Genomic DNA, 20,745 nt, shown 5'->3' on the forward strand with positions numbered 1-20,745 from the left:
CTAGTTAAGAGGAGTACGCTTATTCTTGTGACCATAAGTTGCATACTTCTTCCACTTCCTTGTCAAACAAAAGAACACATGGAAGGTCCTGTAACTGCAATAAATGGTAAAGAGAATGGAGTCATGTCATCTTGTCAGTAAATGTCTTCATGTCCCAACGCCGGTAGTAAACACAACTGCTTCGTTGATTTGGCCTTTTCAGAAGACAAAGATCTGTAAAATTGCCCTGGAAGATCATCAGAGCAATATATATGTGATTGTATATTGATGGTTTCTGGGACGTGTTCCTCGTCATGACATCACATGGCGTTAAGCAAATATAAACACACAACTGTAATATCAACTCAAGTAAATTAACAAAAAAATTGTCACATTTATTTTTGCCCTAAGGGAAGATCCCCACTATCATTGTTTCCAGACTACTGCGACGCAACAACTTGACCGCTCTTCCTGAACATATATTTTTGAACTTAATTTCATTACATCGTTGTAACAATATGATAAATATGTTGCTGCACGAAAAGTAAACGACACTGCATTGAGAATTCATCTTTTCATTTTGTAGACAAATGTTCAAGTATCTGGATAGAGTTTGATATGATAATTTTTTCCCTTCACAGATAAAATTTCATCATTTCTTTTTCTTTTCTCACTGATTATTACACTTTCAGGTACCTTGAAAGAAACGTCCTGACGTCTCTCCCAGTGAACCTTTTTTCTAATCTCACAAATCTTGAGGGGTTGTAAGTTTTTCTTATATGTTCAATAGAAAGGTCCTAAATAGGTTATTGAAAACCAGGAGAGTATATCGGTAATAATAATTGCTAGAACAGGTTTGAAGAAACAAATTGCAGTAGCAATTTAGAAAGAAAACATGCGCAATTTAAGTTAAGGACTTAGTATTATTAGGTCATTTAATGCAATTTCCGGATCTAACTGTGATTCAAAGCAATGAAACTATAACTATCACATGGAGAATACTGGTAGATGAGTACATTGTTTACTTAGGAAATCAGTGTTGAACCATCTTGACGCCTCTGTGTTATTTATTGAAGACTATCGCTAGTCTTACACGCTAATATGAGTTGAAATAATATTTTAGTGATTACGTTTAGGGATCTGAACTCAAACAACTTGACGACTCTCCCAGCGGACATCTTCTCCAGTCTCGTAAATCTTCATATATTGTAAGCATTCGTTTTTTTTATATTGTTATACTATTAAGTCAAAGATTACAATACGATTCCGATAATTGGAAACTGATAAAGAAAATATTTAATTGAAAATACTTTCAATCAAACGATTTATACAGTTGACAGAACACCCTCTCTGCATTATTTCACCTGCAATTCTATGTAATGTGTTTCCACAAAAGTGGACTTACTGTAAATTAAAAGTTTTAAGTGATTTCTCACAGAAAAAAAAAGAAAAAAAAAAAAAAAAAAAAAAAATATATATATATATATATATATATATATATATATATATATATATATATATATATATATATATGTCATTGTATTGGTATGTCATTATTGTGAACATTTATCACTTACATGACTGGAACTGAATTATATTTGATATTTTTTAGTGATGTGTTTTTAACCATTATTGTGATTGGTTATCACTCAAGTGGGTTTGAAACCTTAACTTTATCAAATAGTTTTGAGTAGTATGCTATTCGTCATTGTTCAGATAGATTATCACCTAATAAATGTCAGGTTGAAAACACGCCTTTGAATAACCTACCGAATATTCTGTTAAAAGGATTGTGTATCTGCATGTAAATCACGGTAGACATTATATTAATTGAAAAAAAAATATGTTTTCTGATTCAACGTCGACACATGTTTCATTTGCATGCTTTGCGCATTTTTGTGAACATTATATTATGCTGTTATTGTGAGAATGTATGAAAGTTGGATGGATTATTTACCCATTTTTAGTTGTTTCAAAACGAACGCTACTTATGACTATCCGGTTACATTATTTCAGACCATATCATATGAATGGTTTACATAGTTATCTGTTAACATACTAAATGTTTTTCAATTGATTAACATGCGTAATGCAAGTACTAAACGTTGCTTTTTCTTCCTCCAAATAAAACACTCATTTGGCTATTTATTTGCGATGTTATTTCTATATTTATTACAGACACCTGGAGAGCAACAACCTAAAAGGCCTTCCCGAAAATATATTTGCTAGTCAAATGCATTTATGGGAACTGTATGTAAACTTAAATTCTAATAAGGTTATAAGGTTTAATAGAAATAATTATATATCATCCCCTAAAGTATAGAATTCCATTAACAACTAGTTATTACTATCAGTTACATGAAATGTTGATATAAATTAATTCTCATCATAAATGGTCGAGCAATAGATCGTCCCAGTATTCATGCTTGGATAAAAAATACCATATCCTTTATTTATTACGTATTGATCGTTATAAGGCCCGTTGCTACAGTATACGCTTATTGTTTACACTAACGTACTAATTGAAACTAATTAGTTCTTCTTGCCATTTAAAATATGGAGTAGTAACAGGTAAGTATCACGGATTATTTACGGTGAACAAGCAACGTTATGGAGTTACTCTTTGCAGATATCTCAACAAAAATACTTTCTAATCACAGCTTTTCTGCATTTGTTAGCCTGCAATTTTTATTACAAAAAGCGACTGTTCTAACTGATTAAAAATAGCACTTTGGAGGTTCTTCACGAAACTGGAGGAGGGAGCACCCCTTATTTTGCTAAATCAAAAATAATTTCTGCATCGATTATTCTTCTTTCCATTTCCAAGATCAGTGAATATTACTATCGAATTAAAGTAGTTATGAGTTCAAATATGTTTGACTGAACAATACTTTCAGGTTTCTGTCCGCTAACAAGTTAACGTCTCTCTCAGTGAATATATTTTCCAATCTCGAGAACCTTTTTATGTTGTAAGTATTTTCGTCTATTGATATCATTACATAATTGTGTTATTGAATATTACATTAAGAACCAGTTCAAAGAACATGATAGTCCTTTACATGAATGATTTCTGCTGTTATTTAGACGTTACACCTTTATCTTCTTTCATAAATGTGATGTGAAAAGTACGTTGATATTAACTGCTTATCAGTAGCTACACTAGTAAAAGAAATAACCGACCTAACATCTTCCGAGTAATCCAACTTCTCCACCCCCTGACAAAGTGCAACGTGTGCTACTAAAGATTAGTTTCATTAAAATTAAAAAGTCACTCCTTTATTAGCCAAATGAACAGGTTCTGGGCGGTTTCAATTTGCTTTGTCTAGGGGGTGAAATGTAAAGAAGGGAGGGTATGAATGACGGGTTTTTATCCGGCAAACTATTAACTTGTTATGGGACTGGACATCTATTAGCGTCGGGTTTAAATTATCGACATTTCGAAAATAATATGTTGTCTTTTTTCTGTTGAATCAAAGTTGAATCATATGTCGAGTATAATCGAAGTTAAATGATATAGCCCCAATGAAAAAAGGGGATGATTGAAACCCTCCTGATTCGAATGGTGAATATTTAGACCTGAAACGGATGTAAGAATATCGATAACTCGAACTAGATTGTTTTTGATGAAATTTTATTTACTAAGTGGTGATTGGATGATTTACAATATACACCTCTAAAATCATTAGTATTAATGAGCACATTGTCAGTAAAGCCAGGATATTCCCAAGTTAGCTGCACCTACATGCGTGTTTGTCTAAATCGATCACTGGTGTCCTCTAATATCATTTGTTCTGGTCATCTAATATACAATTATCTTAACATGTTCTTATAATCGAGCGTGGAGAAAAGAGAGTGTTAAGTTGTGTCAGAAATGGTAAAAAATCATCTAATGTGTTGATCAGGTATTGGTACTGTCATCGACTATAGGCAATACATCATATGTTTAAAGATTCCATTTGCTAGAACTCTGGATCTTCTTACATTGTGCTAATACTAAATGGTCATGAACAAAAATATAAACCCATCTGCAATTTAGAATGTCAGCTATAAGGGTGCTCTGCATATTAGAATACCTCAACCATACGTACATACGTACATATTTCGGAGAATTAATCATTCCTATCAAGACAGTGACCAAAGAGTAACAATTTAAGTTAATTATGCGCGTTACAGAAAACCATACATGTTATATAAACAAGTTGTTTTATTATACTATTGCTATAGATCCTACAAAAAAAACAGCCTGGCGACTCTTCCTGAACAGATATTTTCCAATCTTACGAGTCTTAGCATTCTGTAAGTTTATTTTTATTTAAAATTTGTTATTAATCGTTATTATCTTCATCAAAAGGATGCCATGTGATTTACAGTAAATTATTTAAAAAGGAGTATCGATAATTGTTAAAGTTTACAATTGGAAATATTAAAATGTATATTTCATGCTCTCGATGAAATCCTTAAATTTGTAACTGAAAACAATTCAGGACGCATGTATTTGTTTTCTGCACTATGCCAACACATAAAAGAAAGATAAAAACGAAGCATTATGCTGTTCTGTTTACAATGTAACTAATTGTAACTCGACATCATTGTATTATTACAGCGACCTGTCTGAAAACAACTTTACATCGCTTAATGAAAATACCTTTTCCGAAGTCACGTGTCGTGATTTGTAAGTAGTGTTTTTGAGCTTTATAATCTCGTGTCCATAAAGGTGGTTATGGCAAATGGTCAGTAGGAAGACATGAAAGATTCAATATTAGGAAACAAACCATCATATTAATAATGGGTTAAATTCTAAACGATTTACCCAGAGACCGTACAAGAGGAACCGTAACTTACCTCCGATTTATCCTAAATAGAAATGTTTGAAAACCGTTAGGCTACAAGACGTACTGTGTTCCACATACCCTACATTGCAAGAATGATTTGCACACAATATCAATGAGGGGAGGATTGTGGTAGATTCTAAATTCCTACCGTCTGTACAGAAAACTATGCTTCATTATGGGCTAATTGTTACACATGGTAGTATATAATATGTCCTATTATGGGCTGATTGTTACAAATGCTAGTATATAATATGCTTTATTTTGGTGTGATTGTTAATAATTGCTAGTATATAATATGCTTTATTATGGTCTGATTGTTACACATGGTAGTATATAAAATGCTTTATTTTGGTGTGATTGTTAATAATTGCTAGCATATAATATGCTTTATTATGGTCTGATTGTTACACATGGTAGTATATAAAATGCTTTATTATGGTCTGATTGTTACACATGCTGGTATATAATATGCTTAATTATGGTCCGATTGTTACACATGCTAGTATATAATATGCTTTATTTTGGTGTGATTGTTAATAATTGCTAGTATATAATATGCTTTATTATGGTCTGATTGTTACACATGCTAGTATATAATATGCTTTATTTTGGTGTGATTGTTAATAATTGCTAGTATATTATATGCTTTATTATGGATTGATTGTTACACATGCTAGTATATAATATGCTTTATTGTGGTCTGATTGTTACACACGCTAGTATATAATATGCTTTATTACGGTCTGATTGTTACACATGCTAGTATATAATATGCTTTATTATGGTCTGATTGTTACACATGCTAGTATATAATATGCTTTATTATGGTCTGATTGTTACACATGCTAGTATATAATATGCTTTATTATGGTCTGATTGTTACACAGGGCAGTATATAATATGCTTTATTATGGTCTAATTGTTACACATGCTAGTATATGATATGCTTTATTATGGGGTGATAGTTACACATGCTAGTATATATTATTGTATGTGGTTTCCTTCCAGAGCCTCAGGGCTGTTGAACTTCCCTGCTCTGCATAGTTCCAGGTGGTCCTTGGGCAAGACCAGGTACCCCCTTATCAGGGTGACGATGAGGCTGTCGGCAGCAGGACAGTTGATATCTTTGTTGGCTGATGAACCCAGCTCTCAGCAGGTCAAAGGTGGCGTGGACAATTTTTGGTAAATTGTTCAGCAATACGAGGCCAGTCAGCCGCTACTGCGTGCAACAAGATGTTTCTACGGCCGTCTAAGCTCTGCTGTGCCGTCGGGTATTGGGCATCTTGCCAAGTGGGGGTTGCAGTGCGCTGGGCAACGCCGCCATTCTTCAGTGCAGCCTACTTTTTTATGAGATGAGTTCTAAAATTGACTTTTTGCACAATACTATTGCGTACGAGGTAACCGACGCGCCACCTCATATGGCGGTCGTGGGAAATCAGCAAAGTCCATATCAGTTCACCACTTTTAAGGACAGGGTCAAAGTCTTTAGTTGCCCGAAGAAAGAGAGGCAGCTTCTTAATTTAGCAGCTTGGAATGTACGTACCACTAATAATAGTGAAAATTATGTCCGTCCAAAACGCGCTACGGCTATTATCTGCCGAGAACTCGAAAAAGCAGGCATTGACATCTATGCCTTAAGTGAAGCTTGTCGTCCTGGATCCGGAAACGTCAAGGAAAAGAGCCACATTATATTTTCGAGTGGAGGCGAGGATAGTTTTGCAATCTCCAACAAGCTGTACCAGATAAACCCCGCACCATTTTCTGATAGAATCATGAAAGCTCGAATTCAACTCCACAACGGTACCTACCTAACTCTCATTAGCGTATATGGCCCTACTATGCAACGGACACCAGCCGAAAGGAAATTTTCTATGAGAAACTAAGTGAAGGTATTGAAAACGCCAGAGTCGGCAAAAACTGGAAGTCCTTGTCATCAGTCATTGGCAAGCATGGTGTTGGCAACATGAACTCCAACGGCCTGATGTTATTGTAGTTTTGTACCCGCTTTCAACTCACAATCATGGGCACCATGTTCAAGTTAAAGAATCAGCTGAAGAATACTTGGAACACCTTCGATCCATGCACTGGTACCAGTTGGATCACGTTCTAGCCAACTCTGAAGCAAGGCCTTACATTAACATCACTAAGGTCAACCTTACTGCAGACTGCTTTACCGACCACAAGCTATTGGTCTGTAAATGCAGTGTCACACTGAAGAGAGTGAAGAAAGGAAACAAACCCCTCACCAGACTAAACACCCAAGGGAGGACAAAATTGGAAGCCTCTTAGAGGAGAATATCTCAAACTGTGACATTTCCTGGGACGAACTGAAAGACATCCTTCAAATTGCCGCCAAGCATGTATTCTCAATGAACAGAAGGCACAGTCAAGACTGGTTTGATGATCAGGATGAAGAGATTCAGAGGCTCCTTAAGGAGATGAAGCAACATGGTGATAGAGACGCTCTCAGACAGAAGATACGGAGGCTGAAGAATGACTGGTTTCAACTTAAGGCAGAGGAAGCTGCGAACTATGCCAAGCAGAACAATCATAAGGACTTCTATGCAACCTTGAATGCTGTGTATGCTCCCAGATCGAAGAACATGTACCCAGTAAACTACTACTTTCATCACCAGAAGAGATCAAGGGGAGATGGGTTGAACACTTCGATGAGCTCTTGAACCAACCCTCCAATGTTGATTGGGACATCCTCGATTGGATTTAGCAACGATCAGTTATCCCCCATTTTGACAATCCGATCACCATGGACGAGCTGGTAAAAGCTCTCAAGAACACCAGTACCACTAAGAGCCCTGGTCCTGATAGCATCTTACCCGAGATTCTTGTTCATAGTGGCAGCAGCTTGAAGGATGTTCTACTCACCATGTTCAATCGGTTCTGGAAGACTGAAGAACTTCCACCGGATATGATAAATGCAAACATCTGTATCCTTTTGAAGAAAGGTGATCGCATTCAATGTGGCAACTACCGTGTTATATCCCTCCTGAGTGTGGTGGGCAAGGTTTTCGCTGACATTATTCTTCAACGTCTCCAGCAGTTGGCGGACAAGATTGACTCAGAATCACAATCGGGGTACATAATTACCAGGAGTATAATCGATGGTATATTCACTCTTCGACAAATCATGGAGAAGAGCAGGGAGCAACAGCAGAACCTGCACATAGCCTTCATCGATTTTACAAAGGCCTTCGACTGTGTTACCCAGGAGCTCATGTTCGCATTCTTAAGAAAACTTGGTTGTCCCTTCAAATTCTTTCGGATGATCAAGAAGCTTTATTTGGACATGAAGGCGAGGCTAATAGTTGATGGAGAGTTACCAAGACCTATAAAGTAAGACAGCGGAGTGAAGCGAGGATGCAAACTGGCACCCACACTTTTTTGGATTATATGCTGCTGTGTTGCTATATGTGGCATTCCGTGACACAAACCCATCCTACGGCATCAATATTCGCTTCAGGTATGAAGGAGATTTATTTCACCTTAGATGTTTGAGAGCCAGCACAAACATCACTACAGCCTATATCAGAGAGGCACAATATGCAGATGACATAGCAATTTTCAGTAGCTCTGCTTCGGGTCTTCAGCACCCGCTGTCTGCTTACAACAATTTTCCGCAAAAATGGGCCTCCACATAAACATCAATAAGACTGAAACCATGAGCACTGACGAACAAGCTGACTTCTAGGTTTCTGAACAGAAGCTGACCAGAATTGATCACTCCAAGTACCTGGGTAGTTATGTCTGAAGTAACTGCATGTTGGACGAGGAAATTCTCACGCGGATAAAAGCTGCATCATGTGCCGTTGGAAGGCTACGTGACAGAGTCTTCAACTGCAGAGACCTGACAACAGAGACTAAACTAATGGTCTACAATCAGTGTGTCATACCAATATTACTGTATGGCAGTGAGTCATGAACTCTGTACCACCACAACATCGGGCAGTTGAGAACAATTAAACAACGGCATCTGAGATCTATATTGAAGATCAAGTGGGATGATTTTGTCACTAATGATGAAGTGTTGGATCTGGCTACATCTGAGGACATCGAAGCTGTCCTTACTTGCAACCGTTTTCGGTAGTTAGGTCACTTCGCTCTCATGCCAGACGACCGCACTGTCAAACAACTTATTTATGGAGAACTTGGTATCGGTAAGCATAGGGTCGGTCGACCACTTCTCCGATATAAAGACACATTGAAGGTTTTATTGAAAAAAAGGTGTTGTCCTTCACACATGGAACGAAGTGGTCAACGACAAACCAAGCTGGCGTCGGAAGACCTTTGGCACTGCTGTCAAGATGGATCAGTGCAGGAGAGAGGAAAATATCAAGAAGAGACAGAGATGTCACCAATTAAACCTAATCTAATTTATGTTGTAATTATGTTTTTTGTTTATTATATAGTGTTCTCATATTCATTATTTGGTATGTTGCCCGTTTCGGGAACTTGGCGTATATATATATATATATATATATATATATATATATATATATATATATATATATATATATGTATATATATATATATATATGTATATGTATGTATATATATATATATATATATATATATATATATATATATATATATATATATATATATATATATATATATATATATATATTATGCTTTATTACGGGGTTATTATTACACATGGTAGTAGCTAATATGAGGTCAGGTGATTCCCTGATGGTACCATATTAGTTTTGTTGGTTTTATAGAACCAGGTCATTCAACAATATTGCATACTCCTGTTTCATGATTTTACTGTCATGTAAAAATATTATGTGTGTCAAAGTGCCTGCTTTACCACATCATTCACTTGCTGCTGTTCAATCAAGATACTGACCTGTAGTTTTTACTCACGTCTCAGCATTGCAACGCTGGAACTAGCCGATGAGTCTACCTGCCAGACATCACTTAACAAAATATGCCTTGTCGAACATTGGAATTTATAGTATATTGACGTGTAACTGGACTTGCGATGTAATCAAAATTAGGCCAACTATAAATGGATGTCAACTTTTGAGGAATCCAACTGTTTAATTATCTGCATTGTTCTTTTGTTTTTGTAGATTAAATAATCAAAACAATATGACAGCTCTCCCGGAACAGATATTTCGTAACCTAGTTGGATTAAAATGGTTGTAAGTTGCACAGTTCCAAGCTAACGAAGATTGAAATTCATAATACTATGAAAAAGAAAATTGTATATGATTTTGAGTATAGTCTTTTTGTTTTGAGTTTTAAGTTACACAATATTTCATATTATGTCTTACGTTATATTACTTTACATAGCAAGAAATTGTTTACGTAATTGATTCCTTCATATCTCGCAAAACATATGTGCTATGTAGTTTCTCATAGGCTTGCATAATTTGTTTCCTCAAAATAAATTGTTGATACCCTTTTCCAATTATCTAGACGTATATGCATCTCTCTCTCTCTATTACATCATCGGACAACCATTGCTTCATTCAACACTACTGTAGTATATGAAACAATGAACAAACTTTGAAAAGTCAATCTTACCGGTCAATTGAAGTTCTACTGTGATAATAAACTGTTATTATAAATGAAAACAACATGCTTCCTTTTATCTTGGAACTAACCTTATTTTTAGTAAAACATATTTCTCTTGAACTGTAAGTACTAGTGTAACTAGGTGCGATAAGCTTGTAACAGGTCCTTTGCAAAAGAAAAGGTTCGACAATATAAAGCCACAGACTGAAATTATATATTGTAAGTTTTCCTTAAACTCTTGAACTTCCAAAATTTTCGAATATGATACTATAATTAAGACGTTTACTTTTATAAACTGCAATTGCTCAAATCCAATTAGTTTGGTCAATACTGGCCTACGTAATCGAGGGCCTAGAACGTTATTACATTGAAGTTACAAGGACTACATAACCGAATTAAGCTAATAATGCATTAGAAAAAAATCTAATAATGATATAGTTAAAGAGGTAAATGTGTGTAATAGTGTTAAGTTTTTACTAGATTTAAACAGAATATTTCTACTGAATATCTATAGTTCATGCATGTATCCTTTGTTATAGAAATGCTGCATTAGTTTTATATATATATATATATCAGAAAAGCGGAGGTATTTCTTGATGAAAAATATCAACGAGTTTCACAAATTATAATAACTAATAAAAAAAATCCCATCATAGGAGGAATAAACGATAATTGAAATGCACTTGGAGAAAATGTATATGTTTGCTATAATATGTTATGTTTTGATATATTACCATCTATTTAAAGACGATGTTGTAATCAATATTACTTTCAAACATCATTTTATGTTTCGTCTGAGTACTGTTTGTTTTTGGGGTAATCTTTCTGTCAGGTTTCTGGACAAAAACAACTTAACGACTCTTCCGGAGAAAATATTATGGGACCTAATTTCTTTACACCAACTGTAAGTTTACCAATACGTTATGATTTTTTTCTTTTGTTATGTTAAAAGGTCATTATGCAGGACTATTGACATCTATGTTAAGTTGCAACTATTTTAACCTGATCAGAATAAATAAATGTTTAGCTGTAGTTTGACAAATCCAGTTCCCAAGCTTGGAGTTTAAAAAACACTGTGTTCTTTTGTAACACGTACAAGGTGGACTCCAATTTTGCTTTATGTAATTTTTTCATTTCAAAAGTTACACTTACGTTTTGGCAATCTATAAGCTGGTTAATCATAATCCTTTTTGAGTTGGGGATTCTCGATTTTACTCAATGTGAACTTTAATTTTCATTACATTGACTATAAGCGAATAAAAGATGTACCTTTATGTCTCTGCGAGTTATTTTAATCCAAATAGCATCTAATGTGTATCAGGTTTTTTACTACTTGAAATATTTTGAAAACTGTTTCTTCACTAGTAGAAATGAATTTCCCCCTCATCTCCATCCTGTAAGTTGTGGCTGGTATTACATCTCGAAAGCTACTACATGTCACCTCCTAATATAGCCTGTTTATTTCAGGCGCGTAGCCAGGATTTGTTCATGGCGGGGGGGGGGGGGTGTTTTGCTGGAGACTGACATGGGGGAGGGTTTGGCAAACAAATGGAATTTTAAGGCCTAGATGCAAAATGGTGCAATGTTTGAGCTCAAATCATGCACAAGAATATTAATAATTATTTTGTGTAATAATTTTATTCACATCAGAAAAATGTAATCATATATAGACTCAATTATTGTTGCAAGGAAAATGCGAACTTAAAGAGATACCTTTCTCAATATGTATAATTTACAAGCAACTAGGTTCAACTTCAACTCAAAAGTTTGAACTGTAAGAAGGATAATTTGGGGAATCAGAGATAAAAAGATCAAGTGAATTGCGGACCTAAAGAGTTCCCCTTTGTTTGGACTGTAGAAGTCTGTTGACAAACAAACTGGGAACCCAAAGAGTTAACGGTACTCTCACATCATTGATTTTGGCATATTTGGTATCACGGTTCTCTTAAAGTCTCACTAAAAGTAAAGCTAAAATCCCATTAGTACGATAATTTAGAGTTTGCATAAGTTGGGCATACACTGTAACGTGAGTCGTGACGATAGAGAAATTGTTACAGTCCAATCTTCTCGGCTTCTTCGCCAACGCCAAGTCAGTTAGAATGACATGTGCGTATCTCTCCAAGTCACTGGCGTTTCTGCATACATTTTTTTGCGGGCACTTGGGCCATGGGGGGTGTTTGAACACCCAAAACACCCCCCATGGCTACGCGCCTGGTTTATTTTCTGTAAACATATCTTCTCCACAGAACTTTCTATCAAAACAGGCTCCAACATCTGCCTGAGAATTTGTTTGCTAACCTCTCCAAATTAACTATATTGTAAGTATACTTTCATTCTATAGAAGGAAAATGGAAAGGTATCGCTACTTTCATCTAATCATAGATTAAAAGTACACATACTGTTCTTTATCATTTCTTTCAAATTTATCTAACCCTGCTCTAGTTATACATCAGTGATTGTTATAAAAGACAAATGCACAATAATGACTACAAAATGCGGCAATATAATGTATTTAAAGACAATTCGTAATATAACTGCTCAAATTACTCAAATTAGTGTCATGTGACTGTGTCACTATAAAAGCGCCTTGTAGCTCGGTTAAGAAGCCTAGCTCCAAGAAGCTCCACTCAGACAAATAAATGATTAAAAAGGTTCCGTGATCTTAAGATGATTTATTTTTACGTCTCTTAATTAATGTCCAATTAGAGTGATATCATATCACTTCAAGATACTGATTATAAACAATTTGATAAATTAGACGGCTTCAACAATAATCATGAGTACTTTCTGATTCGACTAACTTTTCCAGAGTCACCTTCCTCTAAAAAAATGGCCGGCAAGTTGAAAGCTGGTGCTAACACGTGATAAGGCATCTGAACACTGATTGGTAAAAAATGTACCTACATCATTAATGTTCATCAAATATATCGCTAAATGAACCAATCATGAATTAGTAAGAAAACAACACGTGCTTCAAATATTTTCTTATATTTTTCTTTGTCTCAATTTACGGGGCCAAAACCAGACGTCTGAAAGAGCAGGTCAAACAATTTCTTATGAATTTCTTTATATATACGGCCGTGGGAACCAAAACGAAAGGTCAAGAGTACAAAGTGGTTACTAACCTTGCATTTGTTTGATAAAAACTTAAAGTGGTATATGGTAATCTATATCACTTTATGACATTAGATATCTATCAAGATGTCATATATCAATTTCCAAGTAAGGACTATTGGGTGATACCCTGAATGGCCATGGATTCACCTCCATTATTAAAAATTTAGTAAGCTATGCAGTATTCCAACTTAAGTTGTGACGATTTATTATCTAATAGTCTACGGGATTGGGGTTTGAGCTTTCTATATTATAAACTAAATTATTGTTTTTCCAAATGTAATGTATTTCTTTTTTTACATTTTGTATCGAAATATTGCAAAACAGCAGTCTCATCAATTAACATTGACTTTCTTTACTTAATACATGATTAATTGACAAATCATTGACAACGGTTTCCGAATCTTAGTTAATTAACCACAAGGACCAGTACATGCACTAAAACATGCAGATAAACCCACGTGCGTAAATTCACTGAAATGGCTATGAAGCTATTTTAAACCTACTGATAGTATTTCAATATAGGGGAAATTCTTAAGAATGGAAAATAGTTGGACTTCGCAGAACTGACAATTAGAGACATGTTCGTATAACTTTTGCGTGATATTTATATCGCTACTGGTAATCTTTCTTCGGCTTAATTTGTACGGGTGTAGTGTAATGAATGTTTAAGTGCGTCCTAAACTTTCATATTTCATCAATTTAATTCGAAATAATATGTAATTAAATAAGAAAAGAAGTATCGTATGGCTAGTTATTTTACACATTCTTACACATCAATTATTCTTCTGTCTTTCAGGGACTTGTCTTTTAATTATTTGACGGATTTGCCAGATCAGATATTTGCTGATCTCTTTGCACTGAATACGTTGTAAGTGTTCAATTGTACTTTTAATAAGTTAACCGGGGATCGATAACCTATACATAGTATTGTCTATGACACATTTTGCGTAGCGTATGATGCTGACAGCTTAAGAATTGTGGAAGAGAGATGGCGCTGTTGGTATTATATGAAGTTGTGAGTTGTCATTAGCTGTCTCTTAGCTGTGTAGAGTAGTATATTAAATATGCAAAACGCATGTACGCTGTAAACTGTGTCTTAGCTAGTGGCTGCCTACATTAATCATTTGAATAAATTAGTTGATCGCCATGCACCAGAATGTACCAAGAAAATTACTTTACGACCCGATACCCCATGGTACACAGACACACTCAGAGATGCAAAACATGGACGAAGAAAGGCTGAAAGAAACTGAAGGAGGACTCGTCTTAATGTACAATGGCAAACATATAGAAACCAATGTAAAGTTGTTAATAAACTTCTAGTTCAAGAAAAACGGAACTATTATTGCAACAAAATTGCGGAATGTGGCAGTGATCAAAGACGACTTTACAGTCTAGCTTAAGACTTAATGGGTGTACCAAATATTCCAACTTGCCATCAAACACATGTGTTGAAAGTCTTGCTAATCAGTTTAGTGATTTCTTTATAAACAAGGTAGCAGCTATTCGTGAGGAATATGATACTTGTGATGCCACGCCCAGTGTGGACATAATGGCAGACGATAGTATTTTTGGTGGTTGTCCTCTAGAATTTTTCTCTCCTGCCACCGAAGAAGAGGTACGGAAGCTAATTACAAGCCCCCAGCAAAGTCCTGCAGCTTGGATCCTTTACCTACCTGGCTATTGAAGCAATGTGTCGATGCACTGCTGTCAATTATAACCGAAATCATAAACAATTCACTCATTGAATCAAAGGTGCCGTCTTGTTTTAAGCGTTCTATTATTAAGCCACTGCTCAAAAAGCCTGGTATGAATAAAGAAGTGTTTAAAAACTACCGACCTGTATCAAATTTACCTTTTATATCCAAACGCGTAGAAAAAGTTGTTGCAATACGCCTTCAACATCACTTACATGCCAATTCTTTGCATGATAATCTCCAATCTGCATATCGCCAGTACTATTCAACTGAGTCAGCTTTACTAAGAGTACATAACGATATTGCTGCAGCTCTTGACAAGAGGTCCCAAACAATGATGGTCATTTTGGACCTATCGGCAGCCTTCGATCTTATTGATCATGAGATTATTTAATCGTCTCCAACATACTTTTGGAATTGCGTCAAACTCATTAAAATGTTTTAAGTCATATTTTAGGGACAGAGTGCAATGTAAACAAATTGATAATGTTATATCTGATGAGAAACAGCTAAGGTTTGGGGTGCCACAGTGATCTGTACTTCGTCCTTTGATATATTGTATGTTTACCCGTCCAGTTGGAGAAATAATTCAGCGCCATAACATTAACCATCACTGTTATGCTGATGATACGCAATTGTATTTGAATTTGGTGCCCTTGAGTCCTGGAATGATGTATCATTAAAGCTCCAAGCATGACTTTCAGATATTGTCAGGTGGATGCGGGTTAATTGTTTGAAACTTAATCAGGGCAAAACTGAGTTCATTGTATTTTCACCAAAATTTCAGGGTTTGCTATTCAAGATTTGTATATAAATATGGGACCTAACACCATATGTTCAGTTCCCAAAGTAAAGAATTTAGGTGTATATCTTGATCACAATCTTACCATGGATAATCAAGTTGACTCTATCTGTAAGTCCTGTTATTGGCAGATCCGAAATATTGGCAAAATTAGAAGGTATATCTCAGATGATGCGTGTAATTACGACTTTAATCCATGCCCTTGTGACATCGAAACCGGATTACTGCAATGCCCTGCTATATGGCCTGCCTCAAGCTGACCGATCGCATTCAGCATTTCAGCGAGTTTAGAATCGCGCGGCACGGCTTGTTAGTCGCATTCGTAGACATGAGCATATTACACCTGTATTACGTGTCTTACTTTGGTTGCCTATTCATTGCAGGTTCAGTTATAAGATTCTGTTATAAACATATAAGTCACTTAGTGGTTTAGCCCCTATCTACCTCTCTGAATTAATTCATAAATACAAGCCTACTCGATCTCTACGCTCAGAATTCAAGTCCTTACTTACCAAACCTGTCATTAAACTTCTACATACGGTAACAAGCGTTTCGATTACTCATCTGCGACATTATGGAACAGTTTAACGGAGGAAGCTTAGTGTGCCAAAAATATAGATGAATTAAAAAAACTAGTCAAAACCTTTCTATTTAGATCTTCACTCCATTAACCGTGCTTTCATTACTATTTATACTATCACATTATTACAACGCATTTTCTATTTTGCATTTATAGCGCTTTTAAAATTTTCACATTTATATATATTTAAAATTTTAAGATTTTGTTTGTATAATTCTCGATTTTCCATTTGCAGTTTTCATACAATTTATTGTCAGATTGTATACCCTTTTTATACTTTAAATTATCGATTCATATATTTTTACATCATATTTGTATGTATTTTACTGTAAAGCGCCTTAGAGCAATTTCTGATTGGATAAGGCGCTATAGAAATTTTGTAAAATGAATAAATACAATAAACTAGCTACGTAGCGTATGTTGTGCAGGATGTATAGCGTATACAATGAAAATTGTGGTCTGTACTTTTAGCTGCGTCTCTTATACTCTTCAAACCTCCCAAAACCCAATTAAATCCAAATGGTTGATTTGTTGCAATATTCGAGTTCGCTGAATGGCAATGAGTTCAATTCCCAGTTTCATCCAATCAATTATTGCTAAGGATCTATTATTTTTCTAGATATCTCCATGGAAATAGAATCGAACATCTTCCAAGAATCCTTCTGCCGTCGGAGGGTGGTCATTTGAACATCCGTAATGTATACCTAAACAAGAACAACATTACCTACATCACGGAAGAGGTTTTCAGAGGACTCTATAATTTAGAAAGTTTGTAAGTATAACACTCTGTAATGATATATTTTTCGGTACGAAGATCACATAATATTAAATGTTTTCGACACTACATTATGTTCCTTCGTCTTTTTGTGTCTCAAAATAGGTTAATCTTTGATAACAAGATCCACACGATCGAACCATTTGCTTTCATTGCTGGACCTCAAATATTGTAAGTTATGCAAAATGTTTTTTTTTAATTTCGGGGGAGAAGCTATGATTATCCTTTATTATATTTGTTTAATATATATATTTTTTATTTTTTTCATCATAACTGCAAGGTTCTTCGGTTCCCACAATTTCTGGAAGTATGGCAGTGTCTATATACAACATAAAATGAACAACTTTTCATTTAGACCACAACAAATATGTTCACAACACATAACACATTGGTCGCATTTGGACAAGAGGTATTCATTGTGTATTCCAATAGTGCTCTGCTGCTTTTAGAAAGTTAAAATAACACGTTTTGTTTGAGTTATTAAGTTTAAAACAGTAGACAAACATTAACATTTAGGCATGCACGATCTAATTATGGAGCTTTCCTTTCAGAGATATAGCATTGTATTGAATATTTTGCGAAAAAGGAAACAGCTAAGACAAATACTACTTTCCATTTTGTTTTCATTTTGCATGTACTTATATTTACATATCAAGAACTTCTTGGTTTGTTATTTAAGGTATTTATTCAACAACGAAATTTCTGAATTACAAGCAAATACTTTTGGACAAGTATTGAAAGAACTGTAAGTAAAGAAACATTAAAATGAAATTTTCATTCTCATTTGTACTCTAACGTTGTTACTCGTTATTATTGATCGATCAACGTCAGTGGATTGTGTGACCATTAAATCAAGATGAGGATTAATAATAAAATACAAATATTGAAATCTCTCCACTGTGTTTGATGCATGACACATTGTTGTGTAGGAACAATCATTTTTATTAACTGCAGGCAAATTAAACTATGTTGCGTCCTGTTAGTGCAATACGGTATGAGCTTAAGCACTCTCCATCTACCCCATATTCTGCATATGTGACCAATGTCAGAAAAAAAATACATATTTCACTCAGACATAGACAACTGGAATAAATACAACAGAGAGATGAAAGTTAGATATAGTCATGTTTATACACAGGAAGTATTTACACCTTATATTTTTTCATTTGTTTTTCTCTTGCGCTACAGTCATTTGTATGGCAATACCATTCCTAACCTGGATTTGGAATTTGTGTCAAACCACAGCGGAAACCTTACGCTGTAAGATATTTACTAAACTTCATCTATTGAACTGCACAGTTCTAACGAGTCGAAAGCGTTTCAAGTCGCATCATTACCAGCTATTTTTACAAGTTTGATTAAATTTTACGAAATAATAAACAAAATAAACTTTCTCTCATTTCTACAGTCAGCATTTCACTTTTATAAATTTCCCAAAATGTGCATAATATTTCCACCTCTGGATATTTGCCATCCGTATGTCATGAATCGTTCTTTTAACAATAATTTATAACAAGTTTAAAATAAGCAAATATAATGAATTTGCAGTGATTAACATAATTGTTTAAATGAATGGCTTTGCTATGCGGTATTGTTCACAATATCTTTGACGGCGATGCATAATTTCGACGTGCAGAATTCCTAAAGTCTAATAATCTGTACTTTTTTTTTAAAGGTACGTTGCCTGCGACAAAATTCAATCCATTGAGCTCCCAAAGTTTGAAGGATTTCAAACAAAAGTGTAAGGTTAAGAATGTTTACTAATAAATAAAGCTAATTGTGTGACTGATTCATCCCCTGAAACATGCCCTGTGCGATACGTTTGGTCCGATTTAAAGGATTTCAACGTTGCTAGGTGGTATTTAATTGAGTGAGTTATTGATGTAAACAGGGTAAGGCCTAGTACAAATAAATTGTTTAATACTTGTGTTAGAAACATGGACATGACTGCAAATGATGGCATCTTATCTGGACACAACTGAAACTTACTCCTTGTCTGCCATCCATAACTCCAACCAATAGCAGCTGTAAAATGACCACATCCCCACCCCAATTAACCCCCACCGCCCCCAGTTCCAACTGTAAACTAGTTAACATTTAAGAAGTACATTGTAATTCATTATCTTTTTTTTTTCCAAAAGTTTATGCCTAAGCCGGGACTTTTCTTTCAACCTCAGTATTCACGACTCAACAGTTGTAAATTCGTTAATGGCATCAGGATTTGAATGCGATTCCGGAGACGTGATATCGCACATATGTTCACCATGTAAGCAAGGATTTTACGGCAAAACAACTGGAGGATGTCAACCATGTCCACCAGGTATTAGGCAATATCCTATTTGTTAAGATTGATATGGCTGTGATTCAGTTTTCAGTTGACGCAGACGTCAACAGGGCATTGGACCGGTGTACGCGACCAATAATGAACATTATCATTGAGATTCACTGCATTAGCAGGATTGCGAAATGTCGCATCCATAATTATTTGGTAAGTTGCGTGCTCCCATGAAGCTGATATCGTGACGCGAAATGACGCTGCAAACTGTCATTTCACATGATTTATACGCATAGATTTAAACGCAAACGATTTCATATTCGTAAAACTAGTTGTGGCCTTGACCTAAACATGCCGATGTACACAATTTAAAAATCAGAGTTACGACAATCGGTGACACATGTTTATTATGTATTAAAGTAAAGCAATAACAAAATATGTTATCATCTTGTTGAATTATCTCCGTTATGTACTAGTTTGATGCAGTTAAAATGTTACTCAGGGATGGTAACTAAGTCCGTAAAGGGGGAATGCTGCTACGTTGCACTCACCAAAAAAAGTATGGTTTTCCGATCGGAGAGTCTCAAATTTCCCGACAACGCCGTAACTTTCTTAACGACAACTTGACAGTTAAGGCCATGGACGCTGTTACCACACTATAAACAAAAGAACGATTAAGAATTTTATTTTACCTTTTTTTAATACAAAGTCAGTGTCGCAAACCACTTTATACGAAATTTTCCCAGTCAATAGTGGTAAAAGCTGAACTCATATCAGCCGTGCAGTACGACATATTTGAAATTGAAAAAAAGGTTATTAAAAAGAAAAACAGAAGCTTCATAATGAACAAATGTCTAGTGAAGACGTTGCCACAATCCGTCCTTACCATATTCTACCCAAGACTGTAGTACATTCTACTCATAATGACAGAATTTCGGAGAAAATCTGCCTGTCTGTATCTGGTGTGTTAAATGATATGTCAGGTGTGTTATTTACGAACAGAAGAGATGGTAGAACACAAGAAAATGGGTTTTCTATTTTAGAAGAAATACCAATGGGTCATCCCAGTAAAATATCTTCTGCCACAATAATAATGTATGTAAAAAACATTCGACCAATTAAATTCGATCTAATGTTAGACACACAT

General features: G+C 35.1%; 2 protein-coding genes across 5 annotated transcripts in view; one reads left to right on the forward strand and one right to left on the reverse strand.

The window, feature by feature from the left end:
• The window catches only part of LOC139982981 (neuronal acetylcholine receptor subunit alpha-9-II-like), a 209,595-nt gene that overhangs the window by 129,541 nt on the left and 59,309 nt on the right, over positions 1-20,745 (reverse strand). The window lies entirely within an intron of this gene.
• Positions 1-20,745, forward strand: part of LOC139982972 (uncharacterized) — a 79,923-nt gene that overhangs the window by 53,900 nt on the left and 5,278 nt on the right. Inside the window, exons 17-32 of the mRNA XM_071996228.1 lie at positions 672-743; positions 1,116-1,187; positions 2,158-2,229; positions 2,877-2,948; positions 4,204-4,275; positions 4,583-4,651; positions 9,905-9,976; positions 11,185-11,256; positions 12,599-12,670; positions 14,266-14,337; positions 17,168-17,320; positions 17,429-17,494; positions 18,003-18,068; positions 18,512-18,583; positions 18,999-19,064; positions 19,465-19,643. Coding sequence (XP_071852329.1) covers positions 672-743; positions 1,116-1,187; positions 2,158-2,229; positions 2,877-2,948; positions 4,204-4,275; positions 4,583-4,651; positions 9,905-9,976; positions 11,185-11,256; positions 12,599-12,670; positions 14,266-14,337; positions 17,168-17,320; positions 17,429-17,494; positions 18,003-18,068; positions 18,512-18,583; positions 18,999-19,064; positions 19,465-19,643 — 1,319 coding nt within the window. The remainder of the gene's footprint in view (positions 1-671; positions 744-1,115; positions 1,188-2,157; positions 2,230-2,876; positions 2,949-4,203; positions 4,276-4,582; positions 4,652-9,904; positions 9,977-11,184; positions 11,257-12,598; positions 12,671-14,265; positions 14,338-17,167; positions 17,321-17,428; positions 17,495-18,002; positions 18,069-18,511; positions 18,584-18,998; positions 19,065-19,464; positions 19,644-20,745) is intronic.

This window comes from Apostichopus japonicus, chromosome 16 (genome assembly GCF_037975245.1).
Source record: "Apostichopus japonicus isolate 1M-3 chromosome 16, ASM3797524v1, whole genome shotgun sequence".
Taxonomy (NCBI): domain Eukaryota; kingdom Metazoa; phylum Echinodermata; class Holothuroidea; order Aspidochirotida; family Stichopodidae; genus Apostichopus; species Apostichopus japonicus.